The following is a 22989-nucleotide window of genomic DNA, read 5'->3' as shown; positions in this document are numbered from 1 at the left end:
GTTTAAAGGCGACTGGTGCTGTTGATGTGAGGCAGAATTCAATCACTTTCTCCTCTCTGCTTAGCTTGTTGTTGTAGATGTGATGTGATACCAGGGAAAGACCAGCGTGGCCACAAAAGTAAATAGAGAGGGGCAAGGAAGTGTCCAAACTATTTGAATATGTAACCTCGCTGGGAGGTCCGGTCAGTAGACGTCATCAAGAAAAGCCACAAGTCCTCTCTGAAAAGATTTCTGGTGAAGGATATCTCATGAATGCTGCAGAGCATTAGAGTGAAGTGTAATTTCCCTATTTTGAAGTGGAAAGAGTTTGAATTGTAGTAAACTGACAGAGTGAGAGTGTATATCCCAAAAAACAAAGCTGATTATCTGAGATTAAAGACTTGTCACCTGTGTATTTGCATGTAATACATGTTTTGATTTGTAAAGTCAATCTATAGGTCTATCAAACAATCATATAGGTTTTACAGGACATATGCACATATTCCCTTTTTAATGGTGGAATTATGCTCAGTTGAATAACTGTCAACTGAACTACTTTCTAAGACTATCATTTGAAGATATGCACCATTATCCCCAGGAAGACAAGACATAGTGTTGCATTAGGTTGTACTTTTGAAAAGTGCCGCAAATTGTTGGGTGCTAAATTAATACAAATTAAAAAAATAAATAAAAAGACTGCGTGAAATGTGTGTGAAGGTCGAATTGTGAAAGTTCATTAAGTTACAAAGCTGGTTTTGCCGTAATGGGTCAAACAGAGCGGTTCCATTTGAAAAGATTCTCTGAATACAGTCGAGATGGCGAATCTCTCTTTTGCAAAATGTTTTGGACGACAACTGGTGCCACAGTTGTCGTCCTAATCAAAATCAGTTAGGTGATTGTTCGGTATAACCCACCCCTCATCCTCTCCCATGAGTTTGGACCCAGTGTCCTGGTTCCACCCATGGCAGCGTAGTGGCGTGGGGCTGGCTCATCCCTGTGGCCGGCACTGAGCTGAGTTCTCCCCTAGACAGGTGGGGTAAAAATAGGCTCTAATTACAGCCCTGCTCTCGCTGTATTTTTATGGGAAATAAGACTGTGCAGGGTAATTAAGGTCTTGGACAGGAGGAGCAGTGTATACTGCATCTGTAATCAGTGAGTGTGTGTGTGTATATGCATGTGCACAAGCATACAGACGGTTGTATTTAGATAGTTGGCTCAGATGGGAGAGAGTGTGCACATGTGGCATCCCTGTCCCAGCACTGAAGGTTGGGTTGAATTTCAGATTAGAGTTTTGTTTTGTTGTCTCTTCGTTCCCCAGTAAACATTTAAGCGAGTATGTTTCATCCGTCTTTCAACTTTAATCTCTTCTTGGTTTAAAAATGACGGATTTGGACATGGGCCACTTATGTGAAAGCTGAGGGGAAAAAGTAAAAAGCTTAAAAAAGCACTTGTTAAGTTAAAAATAACGACGTTACAATTTTTTCCAGGTATAAATTACACACAGTGTACAGGGAGCAAGCGACTCGTCCAGTACCCAAGATAAACATTCAATGTTAACGCAGCATTAAATCACTTTTTTGTTACCCTCTCCTGCTGCTGTGGGTTCTGCCCTCCCTGTCATAACATCCCAACACTGGCCTCTTGTTTTCAGATACGTTTCTTTCACATCTCTATGTAGTCGGGCCTCCACCCTGCTTTCCTGTACCGAGCCACACGACTCCTCAGAAGACAATGAGAGAATGAGAAGAGGCACATTCACTGACCTGGTCCCTATGGTGTTTTTATGGATGTAAAGCCACGTGCCTTTGTGGACTTTTGCTGTCTCCTCTCTTTTCTCCGGTCTTATTGTATCTTTTGATCTATCCCCAAAGTCTGTGTATTTGCTGAGTGTGTGGTTCTGTACGTTGTGTGTGTGTGTGTGTGTGTGTGTGTGTGTGTGTGTGTGTGTGTGTGTGTGTGTGTGTGTGTGTGTGTGTGTGTGTGTGTGTGTGTGTGTGTGTGTGTGTGTGTGTGTGTGTGTGTGTGTGTGTACCATGTGTGCTTCAAATTACAGTGCTGAAAATACCCCTCATAGTTTTGGGCCAGTGCTGGCCGTAGAGCTGTCGATCTGTGGTCGGTGGAAGAGGAGGGAGACAGGAAAAGGGAAAAGTTTGCTGGACTTGGGGGCCAGATTCCTCTTTTTCAGCTCAAGCTTCTGCTGCTTTGGGTGAAATTAGAGAGGACCACGGGCTGGAGTGGGTTTGGACTTGAGGAGGGAACACTGGGCAGGGCCAAGGAAAAGCACAGCGGTTTCCCTGCTATAGGTGGCTGCTTGCAGCAGTCGTATCGTCTTTTATATCCTACCATAAATTACACAGACTGAACTCCCTGGTAGGTGTGTGTGTGTGTGTCCATACTTGGATTTCTCGTTACAGGCATAATAAACTACATTTTGTACATCTGTGTTATCTATGTGTCTTTGAATTCTTATAATTGGAAAAGTGTGTTTGGGAAGGGGAAGGCGGGTGTGCGTGTGTGTGTGTCCATACTCAGATTTCTCATTACGGGCAGAAATAACTACCAGCGGGCATGGTGAGCTTAGTGTGTGTGTACTGGCAGCACAATGAAGCTCTTTGAGTGGAGCAGAAGAGTTTGGTTTGTATCACAGATGTAAACCCAGGGGGTGAGCCATGAAGGAGAAGCATTGGGAGAGATGACGTGAAATGGAAGAAGTTCATTTTGGTGTTCGTGCCGCTATATTCTGACGCTTTGATACTGTTGCTCAGTCTCAGTCTTGTTAGTCCATTTACAAGAAACAAGGAATGAGCTGAATTGAACTGACTTTAGTATGTTTTCCTCTGCGTGGTACAGATGTCACAGTCTTAGCTTTGTGATATCTGGATAATAACCCAACTGATGTATTGGGGAGGATTATATTTGTGAGAGATAGGTTGAAATTATCCATATGTTTACAAAGATGCAATAAGAAGCAGCAGTGTGATATCGTATACTATGTTCAGGCATCATTTTCAATACAACTTGTTACAACATCTTCTGCATTGAGGCTAATATTTAAATATCCTGCCTCAGACACATACGTATTCAGACACATACGTATTTTATAACCACATTTTTTTAAGACAACCCTGAAGAAAAGGATTTTATTGGTTTAGATTTGTTGTTCATATAATGAAGAAGCAATATTGGCAAAAATATTGTTGAATAGTTTTTATTATTCTGATACTGTACCTCAAAATATTCTTTAAATATCTTTTAACTCCTCATCCTGTGTGTGTGTGTGTGTGTGTGTGTGGGGGTGTGTGTGGGTGGTGGGTGTGTGTGTGGGTGGGTGGGTGGTGTGTGTGGGGTCAAGGACAAAGCAGTTCCCCCAAGGTTCAAAAGAGTATCACATAAAATATGCATCAGTAATAGATACAGATGTGGAAATTCCTCTCTCGGTATGAAAAAATGTTTGGTGTTTTACCAACAAATGATTTCTTCTCACAGAAAGTCGGTGCTTAATAGCAGAGAGCGATATTTTGATTCCTCCCGCAGAATGAAGCTTGTTAAGTGATTGGGGAATGTCTAATACCAACACCGCAGACATACGCAGTCAACATCGTGAAATGTGAAACATAGTGTCTATAAAGAACGGGAGCTCAGTCCAAGAAAATGTCAGAGGCTTACTTGACACTGAGCCCCGAACTCCAGATGCACAAGCTGCATAATTTAACCTTAAACCAAGCCAAACACGCTTCTGTGTTTTAAAAAACGGTTCCTCTGCATAGCCAATAAAGGCCATGATGCTCTGGCAGGAATGAGACCACTTGTGAAAACGTGATTTAAGGGCTTCAATGGATTAAAAAAAAAATGTGTTCCTGCTAAATATGTGTTCAACATCAGCTTCTCTTTTCAAATGTAAACGCGTCATAGCAGAAATATTCCTCCGTGCACACGGTGGCATTCTTTTCATAGCAGTTTCAGCTCCCCTGTGGATGTGTGACGGCATAAAGCACATGCCTCAACACTGCAGCGCAAGACGACTGTGCCAGCGAACTTTACGAGTATTGACTGGGAGGCGTATTTTTGCTTTTATTTTCTTCATTGCAACACACATCACATCCTCCACTGCTTCTACAAATCCCAAGTTCTGATCCAGAGAAAGGGCACCTGGCAAGAAACATGTCTTTGATCGTACCAAGGTCAAGCTGCCAATTAGGAGGATGATCCCCCTCTAACCAGTGTAATCCCTCTGACCTTTGACCTTCTCGGGGGTGATAGAAATGCACCTTCAGAGCTTGGTTTGACATTTAAGTCCATGTCATGCATTTATTCATACAGCGCGTTAACGTAACTCATTTTTTGACAATCTGTTTAGGTTTCGTCCACAGCTAAGTGGACACACGCCTCCTTCTGTGTCTCCTTGCCTTCTCCCACAACTCTGTCCTCACCCTCTTTCCCAATCACCCCCATGCACACTGCTTTGTGCCTGTTTCTTTCTCCATTGGACCCTGCAGGGATCAGGACCCTGGTAATAGCCAGTGGTTAACTCAGCCCAGATGTTCTCCCTGTTTCTTCTCCTTTATTTCTCCATCTTTCAGCTCCCTGTGTTACTGGCCTCCCCGCTGCCAGAGCTGGTTAAAGTTTGGAAATCTGGCATGGCTGACAGTCGTCTCTCTTAATGAGGGAGCAGGAGTTTTTGCTGCACACTTGACAGCTCAGCAAAACAGTGGCGTAAAATCTGGATATTGCATTCGCTGAACTGTCTCAATGATGAAGGATCCACCAGTGTTTGATGACTTAGCTCCTCCTGTGTGCGTTTTCTTTGGAAATAGAGATAATCTTGGTTTGGGTTGATGTTATGTCTTGTGTGTCGAGGTATAAAAAGAATTGTGGCTTAGTGAATGTAAATTGTGGTTCCTGGAGAAGGAACTGAGGGGGTCGAGAAATCCAGGGATCAGGTTTTGAAGGAGAAGATCCGAAGTTTGAAAGGGTTTTAGCGGCTTCAGCTGTGTGTGTGTGTGTGTGTGTGTGTGTGTGTGTGTGTGTGTGTGTGTGTGTGTGTGTGTGTGTGTGTGTGTGTGTGTGTGTGTGTGTGTGTGTGTGTGTGTGTGTGTGTGTGTGTGTGTGTGTGTGTGTGTGTACTCATTTTTGTTAATTCTTTAGGACCTTTTTCCACAGCATAAAAACTGACCTTGTTTGAAGTTTGCCTTTAGGGACAAATTTCAGACTTTACACCGGCAAATTGGGGGTGACTCGTTCAATTGGGGACAAAAGTCATGTCCCCTATTGGGAAAAAGCTGAATTTGGGGTCAGTGGTTAAGGTTAAGGTTGAAATGAGGGTTAGGTTTTGGGTCAGGCTGACAATGAGTGTGTGTGTGTGTGTGTGTGTGTGTGTGTGTGTGTGTGTGGTAGGACTGGCGCTGAAATGATTTCTTTCTTGCAGGAAAGGGGTAAAAGTGGATGCCAGCTGGCAGCGACTGAGCTCTTTGCACATGTGTTGTTTGTGAACGGAGGCCTCATTAGTGAGCCTGGTGCTCTGGAACTCCAGTGTTCCAACTAATTAAGGATCTATGCAAACATGTGGACGACACCTGGAACCATAAATAGATCTCGGATTTGTTTTTTCTCCTGCTATATGCCGAGAGTGAAGATTCATTGTTGTGGGACTTAGTCTCTTCTTCAGATGTCAGTCACATGTTGTCCGATCACAATCACGATTTATCAGTGAAAGAATAATTTTTAATTGATAAATGATGTAAGTTGGTATGGGAATCATTTCTTTTGAAATCATGGCATCATCATTTTTGAATGTAGATGCAACAAATTAATCGTAACCATAAATGAATCATAGCACCAACGTCAGCACTTTCAATTCAGCATCTCACAGCTCCCATGTCATCTCAGTTTTCCCTCTTTATCTCTGCTTCCCTTTTTCAGGAACTACAACGTGGCTGTAACCACCATCTGCACTACATTGCTTATATTATCCATTTTATTCTACACAGCAAATAGTTGCTTGGCCAAAGTCTGACACTCCTGGAGTTATTACAAGAGCAGGAGGATTCAGTCTGTTCTCGGTCTCTCTCAGCCAGAACAGCAGAACGAGGTGTGAATTGGTTTATTTTCTAATCTTTTGCACCTTATGTTCTTTTACAAATGAACAATTACTACTGGTTTAGTGTGTGTGGTTTTGGGGCATGCAAGCACGCAACAAAGCCAGCAGGTGCTGTTTGTGTGTGAGTATGTGCATCAGACCTCTGAGAGTTATCATGTTAAGTTGAAAGAGACATAATGCTATGTGCAGGAAGTTGACCTATTTGTTTGTCAGATGAGATCTACATATAAATCCATGTTCAGAGTGACCAGAGACACGGCTGAGACTAACCTCAGACTCTGAGGGAAATAAAGTGCACTTTGGCTCCAGGCGTGGTTAAGCTACAGCTGACCTTAGCTCGACCAAACACTGGTGTTATTTCAATCATCCTGGACGGCCTGTGCCCCTCAGCCCTGGTCTCCTCCTCCATATGCAAGCTTGATCATCCTGGATGGTTTTCTAGTTTCCATTACTTCAGCAGTCTTTAGCAACTATAATGAAGAGGAATAGCCAAAGCGCTTGGCTATATGCTCGGATTCCCATTGTTGAGTGTAATTTAAAACAAATTATTCCGTAAAGAAATTAAGTAGTTCTATTATAATTGGAGATGATTGGCAAAGAAGCAGATCAGACCTCAAAAAGCTAAATCAAACCTCTACACATAAATCACTGGTGGCATCTGATTGAAAGAGAACAAGTGGAAGCATTGTTGATATAATAATAACGATTAGAAAGAAGTACAGTTTAATATGGGGTCAGTCTATTTTAAAGCACCTTGACTATTTCAACACATTGGTGATTCAAACTTGTACTTTATGAACCCTGAAGTAAATGTTTGTTTTTAACACACCAAGTCCAATTTAGAACAGCCCCAATGAAAATGATTCCCCCCACAATGTCTTGCAGGGGTTATTACAGAGGAATCCACTGCAGTACAGCTGCTGTTTACCACAGGCTATGACAATGGGACACAGGTGTGCATACCTGCATTGGTGCTAAATGTTTTTCCTGTCGGAGGCCAAAGAAAAGGAGCAGTGCTCTATACCATAATGAGTTACTAACAGTGGAAGCAGTTGAGCATATGGGGGCCCTGAAATCTGGTTCGCACATGTCTTTTTAAATGCAACATCCTTTTCACAACAAAAGCCGGCTCAGCTCATCTTTTACTAATTGAGTTTCTTAGGACAACAGGCCCCGCCACAATTTGTGGTTTGATGCAAGAGCTGAATAGAAGTTCACCCAAAGTGAAGCTGTTGAGTGTCGGGGTAACGTTAGCATTGGAGGGCGGCGGCAGGAGATTGAGCGGTTTGTTAGTTCAGTGTAGATGAGGTGATTAATCAAGCTGTCAGTCAGCTACACCATGCTCTGCTGCTGCACATACAGTAAGTCGGGGGTCAGCACATGGGCTGCGGGCACTCAATTGATACCTAGAGTGTAAGAGATAGAAGGCTCAGCACTGGCTGCATGTTGCACACTTGAGTTATCTCATTGCACGTCTATGTCCCTAAGGGCAAACCTGTTTGTGTAATTAAAATCAGACCAAACCTGTTTTTCCTCTACTAAATGTAGTATTCATCTCGAGTAGTTGATACAAAAGTTCACACTTTGATTACAGCAAACAAATAGTAAATTAAGAATGGATTGTAAAACAAAGGAACAGCCTGCAGTACTTACACAAGGTTAGGGATTCTATGATTATACGCAATCGACATGAACACGACATGCCTCGCACACATGCTTATCCCAACTCGCACAATTCATGCTTCTCCACAACTGCGTGGGGGTACTTTGAAGATGTGAAGCCTCTGTGATGTGGTTTCAGGGAGGGAGCAAAGTCAGCCAGCTGTATCCATTGCCAGCTATGAAAGAGTAGGCTTGAAGGGCTGGGTCAGGCCATAGGGACTGAGGGCTTCGTGTTGTCTCCTATAGTTTGAACATGGGTAGCTCTGTGTTGTGTTGTGTTTTGTTGTGTGCCCCTGCTGGGTCTATCACACCCTGTCTTCATAAAAATCCTTCCAAAGAGCCATCCCTTTGTTTTCATGGAGCAGGTCTGGCGTGCAGATTCTCATCAGTCCTGAGTATCAGAGCTCTTGCTGTCTTCAGCAGTATCATTCTATCCTCTGTCATTTGTGCCTTGTGCCATGGTCGATCTCTGCTTGGATTTAAAGGACCAAGCCACTATGTGCATCTGGAGAATATTCATTGCTTGAACCTCAACCACAAGAACCATCAAAAGCTCTAGAGATCACAAATGAAGCACTTGAAATCTCCTCTGGCTCTCCGGTGCTTCCCTTGGACTGAAATGTAGATTCTGGCAATTCAGCGGTCCTGTTAATCATGTAGTTCCAGGAAGCAACTAGCTCAGTATGGCGCTCTGATCCAAGTTGAGTCTCTGCAACCTCGGTATATGTTTTCACTGGGGAGGAGGGGGGGCTGCCAGTCGGTACTGTGCAGTTGGGACCAGTCCCTCCTAAGTGCGGTGCAATCGGGTCCAACCTATTGTCCCCCAGGCCCCAGAGATGGGTGACCACAGCCCAGGCTGGCACGTCACTGGCCGACTGGATCTCTGACAGTGGCCACACGCAGCAATTAGCACCGCGGCTCAATAATCATAGTCTTTACTACTTCAGTGTTTTGTTTCACTTAACAAAGTAGTTAAACTGTTTTGTTCGCCTTGCTTTGACCAAAAATCACAACACGTCGTCTGCCTTGCTTCACCCGAAACCTAGTTTTCAAAAACATTCATGAGGAGTGGTTGGAAAACATTTTATGACGTCCTGATATGATTTATTACTAAGACAACAAAACATCATGTGATTGAGGCATCATTTACTTCCCATAATTCCAGTTTTCACCATTAGTTGAGCTGGCCCTGTTTGTGGGTTCTTTAAGAGTCTGAAAATGTATCTCGATCTATCATCCAAAAAAAGCTAAATAAAAAAACAATGGATCCTTGTCTTGATCTGTTGAGCAAATAATCACGTGTGGATTACATGAAACCTGCAGTGTCGGACAGGGAAATGATTTTTACACCTGCTGCTTACAAATTCCTCAACAAACACGAACGCCGGATGAGATTACTTCACCACCACCAAATTGCAGTTGGCAGGACACACAGTGCTTGCAGTGTTTGTAATTTGATTTTTGGCCATTCACTTGCATGGATCATTGCCACTGTGACCTGACACATTCTGGAAAGGTCTGCTTTTCAAAAGATTCCTTTACAATTGACAAACCATCAATTGTTGTGCCATAATGCCCTGTGTCATAGCTGTGTTGGTAAAATACAAACTATGTCACTGGTCCTTATTCTGGCAAGTATTCAACGAAGTGAGGAAGGTAATTAAAGAGACCTACCCATGAATTGGAGTTTAAATAAACAAAATGTGGTACTTAAATAGCCTTTATTTAAGGAAAGTGTATGATCTTGAATGAAGATAGAAAAGAAACTGGAACCAACAGCGTAGCAGCAGTGGACGTATGGTAGCACGGTGCCAGCTCTTGAAAGCCTACACTGGGGAGGAAGCTGGGCCTCTTGCACTGCAGCCACCGGAGCGTTTGTACATAACCTCCATTTTCCTGCCTGTATTTTTAGCCATGGACAAACGACATCTTATTCTCAAAAACATGCCCAGATCTCCTTTTGAGCCTGTGCTGCATTTTCTTTCTTTTAACTTTCCCCCTTTCCCATCTACCTCTTTTTTCCCCCCCTTTTGATTTATTTGTCCATCGGGTAGAATGATTTCTGGGGCCAGTAGTTTTTCCTGCCCTCTTAAAACACAGGGTGATGTCTTTGTGGCGGGCAGTCGGTCTCTCACTAAGTCTCCATGGAGCATAGAAGCTGAGCCAGACCTCTGTACTGTTGGCCAGAAATGTGTAATCATTGACACAGAGAATTAATTCGTGATATGGTTGAGTTTTTTTTTTCCCTAAAGATTGAGCTGGCGAAAATCTACAAATCTCAACATTTTTTTAAGTTGTTTCGTTGTATAAAAAGATAGATTGCTTTATTTATTTATTATTATTTATTATTTTATTTATAGAAGAAAATGTATAGATAGAAAATGAATCTGTAACTATATATTTAAATAGTGTAAGAAAATAAAATTCTCTGCTTCCAACTTCACAATCTAAAATCTGCTGCCTCTCTTAGTCCTATGTGATGCAAAACTAAATACCTTTGGACTTTCAGACTCATCAGACGAACAATATAGGATTTATCTGATACAGGATATATAGTATTGGGAGAGTGTGCTGGATGAAATTGAGGAAATTTCCCTGTATGATCAATGTGCCATGTGTGATCTGACTTTTTTTACTGTTCACCTCTCGAATTCTTTTCCACCTCCATGTCTTACCTTTATCCCTCCAGGCTTGTTCCGATTAAGAAAGAAGAGTATGAAGGTAGAAAAGCAGAATATCCAGACCCTTCTGGTTATTCCACTCTAGTCGGACACTATATTTAACTGGGGATCAATCCAATTTGTGTCACTGGACCGTCCCCAAGAGCAGCAGCTTGCTTGCCTGGTGTCTGCAGTGTGGACGTGGCCCAGTGGCTGTGCTCATTGTCTCGTTGGCTTGTTTTTCCTGTACAGTGATTTTCATTTGCTGACACAAAGGAAATGAGATGGGGGGGGGAATGACTGCAGGCAAGGCAAATATGAAAAATGGATGATGACAGTAACAGTCTGTGAGCTCAATCAATAAAGGTCGTTTTTAGGTGAAATCTTAAGCCACAAGTTGTTTTTTGTCATGTATTTGTAGTTTAATAGTTTAATCTACAGAATGACATTTTCTCTATTAACATATTACTTATTAGATTCTTGATATTACAGCTGCATCCAAGGGTTCAGTCCATGTTGTCATTTGTACTCCCTGCCCAGCTTCTGACCTTGCACATGAATTTTCAGGATCTTAATCTCCAGGAAGGAAGAGAGCAGAGAAGTCTGGAAATATAAGAGAATGGTTTGTGGCTTCTGGACTCTTTGAAGAGATGAGTGAAATGTTAGATGGTTCCAATTAATGGATAAAAAAAAGTGGCAACAGGCAGCAGAGGAAATGAAAGAATAAATGGCTAGTTTGATTTCCATTTTCTACCCCCCGTCTCCCCCAAAAGTTTCCCCCTTCCATCTTATTTTTCAAACCCTGTCTGTTAGATTCAAAATAGAGAACCCTGAGTCAGAAACGCGATGTAAATGAGCTGTGAAGGCAGAACAGGATGAAGAAAACCCAGTAATTGCTGAAAAGACTAATTAACTGTGGATGAAAAGACTAAGAGGGAGTCTGTTTCAGGAGTGATGAAAGCTACATGGCAACAGTTATTGATTATAGGAGGGGAAATCAAAGGGGAAAGAGGAGGAGACTGGAAAGATGAAGAGGAGGGAAAATGAGGAGCAGGTTGAATAGATGAGTGACTGTCGCTTAGATTATATATGGTGTAGTGTTGTCTGTGAGACTCGGGGACAAAAACAAGGGATGAACCTGCAAACAGACGCCTTTTGTTCCAGCAAACTTCAGTCACAAAAAGGCAGGAAGACCACGCACAGGAAAAATACGCACATTTCCGATAAAAAAAAAAAAAGAATCTTGCAATCAAATGTTTTATCGGAAATTAAGCTGAATTCTTAACGGGAAACTGTGACATTTGGGAAACAAACTTATCAGCTTTTTTGTAATTAATAAGAAGGTTGATGACAATCTCATCTCCTTTGTATGATGAATGTTGAACGATCCCAGCAGCTTAGCTTAGTATAAAGACTGGAAACATGGGGTAACAGCTAACATGGCTCTGTCCAACCACAACTGGTTTTATATGTATATGGATAAAATCCTGCAGAAGGCAAAACTGGGTTTGAACCATACTGTTTATAAATTATATAAAGTTTATATACTATAAATACATACATACATACATACACATACTCTATAAAGCTGGAAGACACGACTTAGCTTCCTCCCACTTTCTAGAAATGAAGCCAAATGATCCTGGATACAAACGCTGCCATCTTGTTCATTTGTCTGCAAATGGAGCCGTGTTAGTGAGGTTGTGGCGAGTCAGTCTATTATTTGACATGTATTATGACTTTTTAATTTGACCCATGTCCCAACCATGAACATGGAGGAGACATTGTTTGTAACCTACACAGCAGCCAGCCACCAGGTGGCGATCGAGATACACTGGCTTCACTTTTTGGGAGCCGTCATGTTGCCCATCTTCGTAGCAGCAGAATGTAAACACATATAATCAAACTGGAAGATCTGCCATTGTAGTATATTATAAGATTGGAGGAAAATAAGCTTCTGTTATGAAAATAAGCACTTGATCTTCCAGCTCACTACATTAATTTCTGCACCACTGACACTCATTGTTGAATACTTACACCCCTATTGAGCTGATCCACTGAGCAGTGGAAAGAACGACAGAAAGAGAGGTAGAGAGAGATCCAGGGATTGTGATAGTTCCCATATGTGCACACAGACACCTGATATTCGTCCCGGTGGGTGAATCAACATTCTCCGTGAGTGACACAGATGTGCACTCCATCTGTTGAAGTGCACAGATTAAAAAGCTGAGGGAGAAGGACAGAAGGAGATGGACTGATCCTCATTTGTTTATATTGGGAGAGGATATTTAATAGACCCATAAAACCATAATTGGCGAGACTGCTGACTGGCACTTTTCTGTGTCTAAGTCAGTGTCAGCAGAGTTAAAGCTGAGTCTAAACCCTGTCTGGTATAATTTTTAGTTTTAGTGTTATAGCCAGTTACCTTTTTTTTTTGTCTTTGTCTCTTAATAGCTGTTTATCCCATTCCGCTACTGTCACTATTTAACAGTCGGAAAAATGTGTTTTTTACATCTTCGTCCATACACCTGTGCTGGTAATACTGTTTTCCCAGATGTGATGTCATTTCCTCTCCTTCCGTTATTTTTGTGTAGCAGCCAGTCATTCGAGCAGGGGTGACCGATTCTTTACACCTCCCGTGCGTATTTTGTCAAGTCATGAACCGTTTCCCTCTTTTCTGTGTCCTTCTGTGTGAATTCCATCGGGTCAGATTCTTTGTTCTGCTGCTAAAGAAAACATTTGTCTTTCTTTTCTTTTTGCCTCTTTTCTCTCTGTTTTTTAAGTTGAGACATGATCGATTTTTAGCATGCCGGTAAGGTTCAGCCGTGGGGCGGGGGGGGGCTCTGTGTGAATGGGATTTGAGTTAAATTTATGTCTGCAGAGGAGAGATACTGTTTGGCAACATTTATATATACACACACACACACAAGGTCCAGATGTTGTGTCCTCTGGCTGCCCCGCGGTGTCAGTAGTTTTGTGTTGCTCCCTTCCTTAAACTGAAAACTGTTTATTGGGAAAGAGCGAGCAGAGACCCAGCACAGACCCCTAATCCTCAGTTGCACTTGTATCGCTCCAGCCGCCAAATCCCCGATGACATCTTTGTTAAAAGGCTCAAAGCTGCGCGTGCCTTCAGCTCCGGGTGAAGGATGACATCATGGCAGTGCGATCTATGGAGCATGTATAGCCATGTGCCGGGAGAGGTCTGTCAGGCCCGTTTGCTTGCCTTCAGCCCTGGAGCTGTCTGGCTCAGGCAGCGCAGTGCAGGCCTGGGGGATGTTGTAATGGCAAAAACTAAGCCCGTCTGCTTCAGAGTCGGTTCACAGAAAGGTGATATATTGTTTTTTTGAGTGTTCTTTTTTTATTGACCGCCTGAAGGGGAAATTTGTCTTCCTGTCCTTACCAGGTGTGATATCAGGATGACCATGGATGCATGGTGAAGCTTGTGTACAATCCTAATTGCCTTTTTAGTCAAACTGGTGGCATCTCTCGTGGGATGCCAACTCTCTCAGTCAACCATTTTGGTCCAAATTCAAATATCTAACTACTGATTTAATTTTTTTTTCAGACATACAGACTATGGTATAAACAAAGAATCCTATGGACTCTGATGATACTTACCTGTAGCGTCGCCAAAGGGTTGACGTTTTTGTGTATTAGTCATGGATCCCTGACTTTTTGTCTAGCGCCACCATGAGTTTGAAATTATTCTCATTATTGGTCTCAACAACTTTCAGAAAGATTCTCATCAAGACATTTTCTTTCTTTGATGCTTGCTATAGCTGCCAGGAATTAATAAACTTTGCAATTCACTACAGTATGACCATCACGACAGATATACTGTTTTATAACTTTTATGCACCAACCTGGAGTAGCAGTTGTAATTCCGTGGTATTTTTGTACGATACAATGGCAATAGTTTTTCTATTCGTCCAGAAGAGATCTCCGTTGTTTATGACCACAGTCTTGCAAAAGTCACTGCATTCACATCAGCTTCAGTTGTACTTTGAGTTTAGTGCAAAATGGCAAATAGCATGTTAGCACACAGCTGTGCCCAAGCAGAATATGGCAAAAGTAATGCTGCAGAGATTAGGCTGTTTACACGTGTAGTATGAACACAATTGGAATCTGCTGCTGCTGAATCAAACGCCACTTGTTTCTCCTAAAAGCAGTGGCAGTGTCAAACAGACCCCAGGCAGATTAAAATAGTCTGCGCTCAGCTTGTTCCTAGTTTGGTCAGAGTGCCAGTTGTGCATTGTCTTGCCCCTGCAAGGAAATCAGCCAGTGCTGGTGATGAACAGCTCCGTGGCAATGAATTCGCTCCATGTCTGTTTATAATGTGCTGGCTTTAGTCTATCTTTCTGCTTTCCCCGCTCTTTTCTGATCGATTGCTTTTTTGGAGGTCTCAGTTTACTCTGGATCTCTCCCGTACATCTGGCCCATTTTTCAACAGAGAGACTTGCATGGACTTATCAAGGAAAGTATGAGGTCAGTTACCTGCACGAGGCATACCGACTGACTGCCGGCTGAAAAATGATCCTCAGGCACGACTTAAGTGTTTATTCAACCCAGGACTTATTATCAACTCTGTCAGTGCTTTGGTAGCGTAACTTTAAAAACGTGTTTGAGAGCCAGGTCAGTAGAGTGTTTGCTAATCCCTCTTAGTGGGTAAAGTCATTTGGGAGCACACCAGGAGCCAGAAAACATCTGTATAACATACAGTTGTTATTAGATAAAACACTGGTATGGACAAAGACGTATCATCAGTGAAAAAAGGGCTAGAAGTGCACATCTGAGAGTTTCCTTTTTAAAAAATGTGTGTTCCTGGGGGCTCCTCGACCTACCGTCCTGGAGCAGTGTCAAGTCACCTCATAGCTCAGAACGATAAATTCAGTTCGAACCACCAGTTTTTCCAATAAGCATCCATTCATCTGACTGGTGACGATTTATTGTTCATTCCTGCTTCTCTGACAGGGATGTTCCAGCGCAGAAGTCTGAGCCGAAGATTTTGCAAAAAGTCTAACAGTTTGGGACATATACTTGTTTTCTCTCCAGCCTACAGTTAGACAAGATTTATATGCATTCACCTCATGTAGCTTATACAGACCAGAGGTATGTGAGGCAAATGCTCAGACCAGCATAGCTTTACAAAACTGGCTTATATGTTATCTATCCTCCCCAAAAATTATACGAGAAGAGTCGTACCAGTATCGTGTTTGTGCGTTAAGAGCATAGATTGTATATATAAAGATGGACGACATGAAAGCTCCCCAAAAGTGAATCCAAAGTGTCTCAATCGCCACCTAGTTGACTCTATAAATCCCTCCTCCTCCATGTTAATGGATGGGACATGTACCAAACTAAAAAGTCAAAGTACACATCATCTTATTTTCTCTCAGGGATGGTTTCTGTCATTGTAGGTAGTTCTTATCACACTGATGCATGTTAGTGTTAATTTTCTTGGTAAGTTCGGTTTTAATTAGTATCTGCAATACCCCCATGGCTCCATCCCCGATCTGTATACTGCGCAGACTCTGACAGGCCAAGATGCACCATTTGAGTCCAGGGCATTCTGCATTTATTTCTGGATAGCACAAGGATGTGAAGACGCATTGTCCATCTTTATACACAGTCAGGAGGTGATTAGCTTAGCATTAGATAAAGTGTGGCTCAGCCCAGAAGTAAAAGGTTGGCCTACAAATTCCTCTGTTGCTCACTGATTTGTATCTTGTATATTTAATTTGTACAGAACCACAAATTATCAAGTGGTCACTTATTGTCTTGGGAGAGGCACATACCACGCAGCCCATATGAGGACATGATTGTTGAGATTCTGCATGTGCTGAGTCACTGCCTCAAGTGGTTGCTCAAGAAATGACTCATCCTAGAATCTGCATCTCATTTCTAAATACTGTATCTTTATCTGCTCAATAGATGTGATTACAGCACCCTCATGGGAAAGGGAGTGAACGTTTTTAATTCCCCTTTATTTAAATCAATAAAACAAACTGCAGTTCCCCAGAATAAAAACTCACCACCCTTATCCTCCACTTTCCCCAAAGAAATCCTGCAGCTTCCACAGACCCCTGACATGTGTGTGGCATTTATCGTCCACATGTACTCGAGTAAGAAGCACCCTGCAGAGGATTTGGGAAGAGCAAGCACCGATCATAGATTAGATCTAGACAGTTTTAAGACATTTATATAAAGTCAGAGGAGAGACAAGGAAGTGGGATTTGTATTAGAATTGATAGGGCCCACATGTGTTGCCCTTCATGCATATATATTCTTCACAAACTGGATTTAATATTCTGCGTTCATCCCCATTTGTCCAGCTGTTGGCTCCAGTTGTAGTTTTGCCAAGCACTCAGTGGACATTGACGTTATGTTAATGGAGGTTGTTCTGTTCAGCAATCTCCCTCGTGTTCTGAGGTGCAACATGGCAGCTCAAGTTGTCCCCAGTTGTTTTTCAATTTGTCATCTGCAGACATTTATCAGTGACAAGAGAATTAGGCGGCACGCTCCGTGGAAAGGTTTTGAGTGTCAAGTCGCAGAAAACAAACTCTGTCTACTTTCCATGCGCAGACGCGAGGCCACGCTCCGTTTGGTTGAGGTGGCCATAAAAATGACAGCAGTAATTTGGGGAGACACAGTGAGCTTGGGGGCCGTCGGCTCCTTTTCCACGGAAACTTCATTGTTGACCCCCGTGCCTTCTGGGAAAGCTGGGTGTAACTCTAGTATTTAGTAGACAGATAACAGGGGGCTTGGTAACTGACTGCGGCTGTGAGACGTTACGAGTACTTAGGACCTGACAGATAAGCTCCAAGTGGCAAGATTTTAGTGCTTTTTAAAATCCATGTTACTTAGCGATCACACTTTTAAATAGTAGTTGATTGACAACCTGTAAGCCGGCCTTGTGGATCTCGTCTCGTCTTTTGTCCTTAGCCCTATAACTACGGTGCATTTATGGCTTAACTCAATGGCAGCCCAGTGTTGCGTACAATACATTCAATGCCCAATTAACTCACATTCCGACTTCTCTTCAGCATGTTTTCTTTACCGACATTCTCTGTTTTTAACACTCACAGTTGTTTTTAAGCCATTACCACTGACAACATGTGTCGTTTGGATTCGGGGACCACCTATCAAACCAAGCCTGGCAGCGCTGTTTTGACACGTACTCCCCATGGAAATGGGGTAACAAAGACTCCATGAACACACAGGCAGATGCGGTGTCACAGCTCAGTAATGTAAGCTGCACCCGTGGCAGAAGTCGTCTTGTCTGCTACATCAACAAAAACAAGCGCTCCTTTCATGGGACAAGTCCTGTTCCGTTCCACCACAGGGATCTGTCAGTGGCACCTGAGAATAGTCTGTCTTCCTTCCTCTCTCTCTTTTTCCTCCCTTCAAATCATTCACCCATCACCCACCCCCCACCCCCTCGTTATCTAGACCTCAAGGTTATGTTTGAATTTAGGAGTTCATTAAGTAAGATGTGTTTGATTTGTCTAATTGTGATGCTCATGGTTGTCCCAGAGTCACATTTTTTGCCTCATTTCTCTTAGAGTGCCAAGAGTCTTCAGAGCAACAAGGATTCCCGCATCCTGTGGGCCAAAGACGACTTTTTACTGACCACCAGCTTTGATATGGTGAGTTTATGTTTTCATTGCTATTTGTTTGTTTGCAGAATTACTCAAAAACTACTGAACCGATTTCCACAAATGTGTTGTCGAGCATTGGGGCATGACCCGAGGATGAACCCATGAAATTTAGGAAAAGATCTGCATAAACGGGTGGATCCAGGATTTTTTTCCCACTTTCTTAAACATGTTGAAATAGAGTTTTAGTCTTGGCAGAGGAACTTGTTCCCCACAAGGTGTTTTTCACACCTTGTGGGGAACAAGTTCATATATGTGTATGTGGAACATAACATCATGGCAGGTAATTAAATCACTATCCAGCATTTTTAATAATCAAATAAATGTACACACTTAAAAATCCCAGAAAATCCGTTTTTTTTGCATATTCTTTTGATTTGAAAATGTAAGTAAGTGTATATTACCATCAAAACCTCTGTATATGTACTCTATTTCTAATCTGTTGACGTTTTCTGTCTGCCTCTGTTACATCTCGTGTTATTGTGGGTGAAGAGCCGGAGCCGAGAGGTGAAGCTTTGGGACAGCAGGAAGCTGAGCTCTTCTGTCGGCTCTGCGTCACTCGGCACTTCCAGCGGGTGAGTACAGCATCCGTGTGCAACACCTAAACTGACTGACCCAGTCATGACTCTGACAGTTTCACTTTAATGTTTGTCAGTAAGTCGTGTGTTTAAGTACAAAGGGCACCTTTGTGTGACTTGACATGCTTAGCATACACTATATGTGTGTGGTATGTGGACAGTGTGTGGCATTTGCCCATGTGGAATGATGTATGGAGGGCCTCCGCACATTGTGAAGCTTCCTCGCGGCTGTGTGTCTGAACGGGCAGGCAGACCTCCCAGGGCTGTGACGCTGTCCGTCCACATTTCTGCCATTTCCTGGGTCAGAGCCACACACAGCGACTCCTTTCCTCTGTGTGCTCTGTGTCTCTATGTCCATAACCACCGTGAAGGGTCGGGCTACAGCAGAAGACACACTGACACTGCTCCCCTCAGCTCACCGCCTGTCATTTCTCCTCCTGACCTTCTCCATTCGCCTATTTTTCCAAACACGACTGCCAAGGACTGGAGGAGAGCAGGAGCGTGGCCGTGCTCCAGAGAGGAGAGGAAGGGAAGGATGGAGGAGGAGAGAGAGAGAGCAGAGGGGGTTGGAGTGAGGGCTCCTTTGTCAGATCCAGCTCATCCATTTTAGTATAAACAGGTTAGCGGGCCAAGTCACTGAAAACCAGAACTGACCAGACTTTGCAGCATGCTGTGTCAGTAAGTTTATTATCAAAAATATCACTGAGCTAAAAGAGGGAGAGTAGCACGTTCATTCTGCCTCTTCTGTGGTAACGTGCAACACAGACTTCACATGTGTTCCACTCCACAGGTATTTCAGAGTCTGTACTGTACAGGCCCGTGTTTGGTTGCAGCAGTAACAAGTTAGAAGGTGTATACAAGGTCGATTTTTGTAAATAATGAGTTTAGGAAAGCACTCATTGTTTTCCCTTCCCTTTGGAATGTGTGTGTGAGTGAGAGAGAGAGACATTTAAGAGTTGACACAGCAGGGTCCCAAATAACAACCTCCGCTCTCCCTCCTCCCTCTGCCCTCATGCTCGCCACTCATCTCCATTTCCTCCACTTCCTCTTTCATTTGAGTGAGACAGATAGTTGCCTGTCTGAGTGCCTCTTTGGAATCCACCGCATTGTTTGGTGCCAGCCTGCTTTTCTTGGAAATGGAGGACATCTGATGCCACTGATGCCACTTTGTTTTTTGGAATTCCTTATCCCGAAGACAAATATGTTTTTTGTGATATTCATAATAGATGTCTGGAAAAATCCCCAAATCACACAAGCTGTATGTGTGCTCTAAAACCCACAGTGTTAATAAGTTAATTTCAGTAGGAGGGTTGTCTCCCTGCAGTGCCTTCGCTTGCAGACAGAGGAATGTTGAAGTTTACTTAAGAGCCTGAAGCCAGTGTTTTGTAGGTGTGATGACGGCCCAACTCGAATTGAATGCATAATGAATTTGAGGATTTCTTCTAAATTGTCCTGCTCATCTGGGGACAAGCTGTTAAAGCATTCCTGACGCCTTCTTACTCAGCCACCGTCTGGTTTTCTATGAGTCTGTCTGCACAATTCTCAAATCCACAGAATATCTCATCATCTTGGAATTATGAAATGCATTTTCATTAGCTTTGAATTTGATTTCCTGTATTTTGATACTTTGAACGTACAATAATTGCCTGGGTGTGTGCTGCTGACCCGTCTGCAATATGTCCCGTATTAAATCACTTCAATCATGCTATCATATGCCGGGATGGCGTGTCAGAGCTTTGACTACCAAGGCCGCATCCTGTCCAGATGCTTGCGGACCAGCATTGATATAAAACAGGTAACAGTCACATGACAGATGAGACCTTGCCCTTTACTGCCAGGCTTTATTTTCCCCATACCGTCTAATTTCTTACATCTTCTTTGCTGCCTTCATCCCTCTCACATCTAACTCGTCTTCTTCCCCGAATAATTTCCACATATCCATACGATTATCTCTTTGAAATTTAACATCAATGCTGCTATATCAAACTCTGGTATAGCAATTATGGATTCCTCCCCCCATTCTCATCATGCTCTTTTTAATCTGCACCATATAAACGGGACTCTTTATATTTAAACTTACTTACTAAAAGTAAGTAACTTTACAGGCTGTTACAGCTGCTGCTACAGGCTGAGGCAGCGTTCTTGTCTGGTAATCTCTGGAGTGGGAAGCATCCAAAACACTGTCAAAATTAAACAGGGCTTCCAGAGTTAAATTAAGGGGAAAATGTATTCACTACATCCTATTCATCTAAGCACTGGCCAAACATAGACTTCTAAAGCTAAATCACTTCTAGACGTAGTCTGCAATCAGCAATCGCAGATAACAGAAATGACTGACCTCTTTCTGGGTAAAGGGCAAGGTTTACTTACAGTATACTTTCTCTATCTTACTTTTATCAGTGTTTTATTATGCATCTGGAGTTGTAGTCTGGGCCTTCCACTCATGCTGGGCCTTCCCAATACTTTCCATCATTCAGCTCGTTCCCTTCAGCAGTGGGCCGTCCTCGAGTTATGTGTGTTTTCACGGAGGGTTGTCTGTGGATAATTTAGTTTCAGCTCGGCAGTGAACGACGCTGCAGATATGAAGAAGACAAAATGCAGTAATCAAAAGGGGACCTTGTCTCCATTTCTCTTTGCACTTGATAGATTAAACCATGAGGGGCAGAGGAAGCTGAAAGTCAAACAGTCCAGTCCACAAGTCAAGTCCATAGAAGGGCCTTTCGTCCCTGTCATTTTCTGCATATAAAGATGAATCTGTTCTTCTTCTTCGTCCCTCGTCTGTTTTTAATTATAATGGCCGTGGTAAACATGGTGTGTAATTGGAGCAGCGGACTGGCTTGTATCAGGTTAGCTGTGCTCGTCCACAACATTCAGTAGGACTGTTTTCTTTGGAGTGTCACAACATAAAGAGGCCCCGGCGCATGAGCCAGTAAAATGGGGTTGTGGGTGGAATATAATTTGGATGGCGAATAATGGAGGGGAAATGTTTATTTTTCGGTTGGGTTTGAAATGGAGACTGAAAAATTGAGGCATGGAAAGGGGTGTTTTTAACTGTGTAAAGGTAGCTATTACTGCACGCCTGTTTTCCATACAAGCGGCAGACACTGGAGAACAGCACGGATCTCTGTGTGCTGCTCTCTCACCTCAAACTAGTCCCTCTATAAAGCTAATTTATAATAATGAGTTTAACTGGGGCCTCTAAGCCAGCTGCAATCATTGAACTTTACGACTGGGCACGATTGCAACCAGCTTGCCGTGTAAATGTTTGAGACGTCAGAATAATTATCCATGCTCCCACGCATTAGCAGCCTCATACACAGATTCACCTCGCTCGCAGAGTTAATACGGCATGGTCATAATGATGCGCGCCTGTGTAGCTGCTTGTCATAGTGTTATAAAGCTGACAGTGACTTCTCTGAGGGTCATTTGCTGAGGATTCGGCGTGGCAAAATGATACCGTCAGAGAAAGGGTTGATTCTAACCTTAACCTCTGTAATAGTGCACAGTTTCTACCAATGTTCTGCTCCTCTACTCGAGCACTTGAACAAATTAACTCATCCACGCACACACACACGGATCCTCCATTACCCCTAACGTTGGCGTACCTCTTCAGCCCCATCTTTCTTCTGCCATGAGGCTGATTGGAACAGATCACTCTGACCTGGTGCCTGCCCCCTCCCAGTATCCAGCCCACCAATTGGAGAAGACATAAGCTTGTCCCTGGAGAGCCGACCCCACTGTTTTCTCAACCCAGTCACAGGTTACACAAAAAACTGTCCCTCTGAGGCAAGCAATGTTGACAGATTGTGCTGTTACCTGAGCAAGGGAGGTTTAGCAGGGGATGGATGGGAGGGCCTCAGGTGTGAAGCACAGATTCACTACCTCTGTTGAGTCTCCACAATCTATTTCTGTGTGTTTTCCAGCCAGGGTCGTGCTTAAGAGCAGGGCCCAGTCATTGGGCGTAATTGAGCCAAACTCCCTTTAATCAGTTGCATTGAGAGGAGGCCTGTGCCTCAAAAGGGAACCAGCTTTTTACAAAACAGTCCCCCCTTTTCTCCCACCCCAGCCCAGGCACTCTAAAATCAGTCCCAGCTGAAGGCTTTCCTGTGGGGATTAGGTGCAGCTGCAGCCCTGCTAACCAAACCAGACCAAAAAAAAATGCCACAGAATGTCTGAACGATAGTTTGACCTCGCGCCTTTCTACAAAGTTCACTTTCTGAGAGAAAAAGGGAGCTTTGTTGTTCGGGTTCAGCTCAGAAACTCGTGTTCAAGGTGGAGAGAAAACGGCAAAACTACAATCTTAAGGTGATCTTCAGGGTCAAGTCTCTGGGACGGCCTCGGGGGGGATGGGACAGGGT

The 22989-nt window shown here is 43.2% G+C and overlaps 1 protein-coding gene across 1 annotated transcript in view; it reads left to right on the top strand.

The window, feature by feature from the left end:
• The window catches only part of coro7 (coronin 7), a 100430-nt gene that overhangs the window by 12186 nt on the left and 65255 nt on the right, over positions 1-22989 (top strand). The window contains exons 8-9 of the mRNA XM_035181259.2: positions 17961-18044; positions 18546-18628. Of these exons, the coding sequence (XP_035037150.1) occupies positions 17961-18044; positions 18546-18628 (167 nt within the window). The remainder of the gene's footprint in view (positions 1-17960; positions 18045-18545; positions 18629-22989) is intronic.

Source organism: Hippoglossus stenolepis, chromosome 16, assembly GCF_022539355.2.
Source record: "Hippoglossus stenolepis isolate QCI-W04-F060 chromosome 16, HSTE1.2, whole genome shotgun sequence".
In the NCBI taxonomy this organism is placed as follows: domain Eukaryota; kingdom Metazoa; phylum Chordata; class Actinopteri; order Pleuronectiformes; family Pleuronectidae; genus Hippoglossus; species Hippoglossus stenolepis.
Note: the sequence above shows the minus strand (reverse complement) of the source record. Positions and strands in the feature narration are given on the sequence as shown.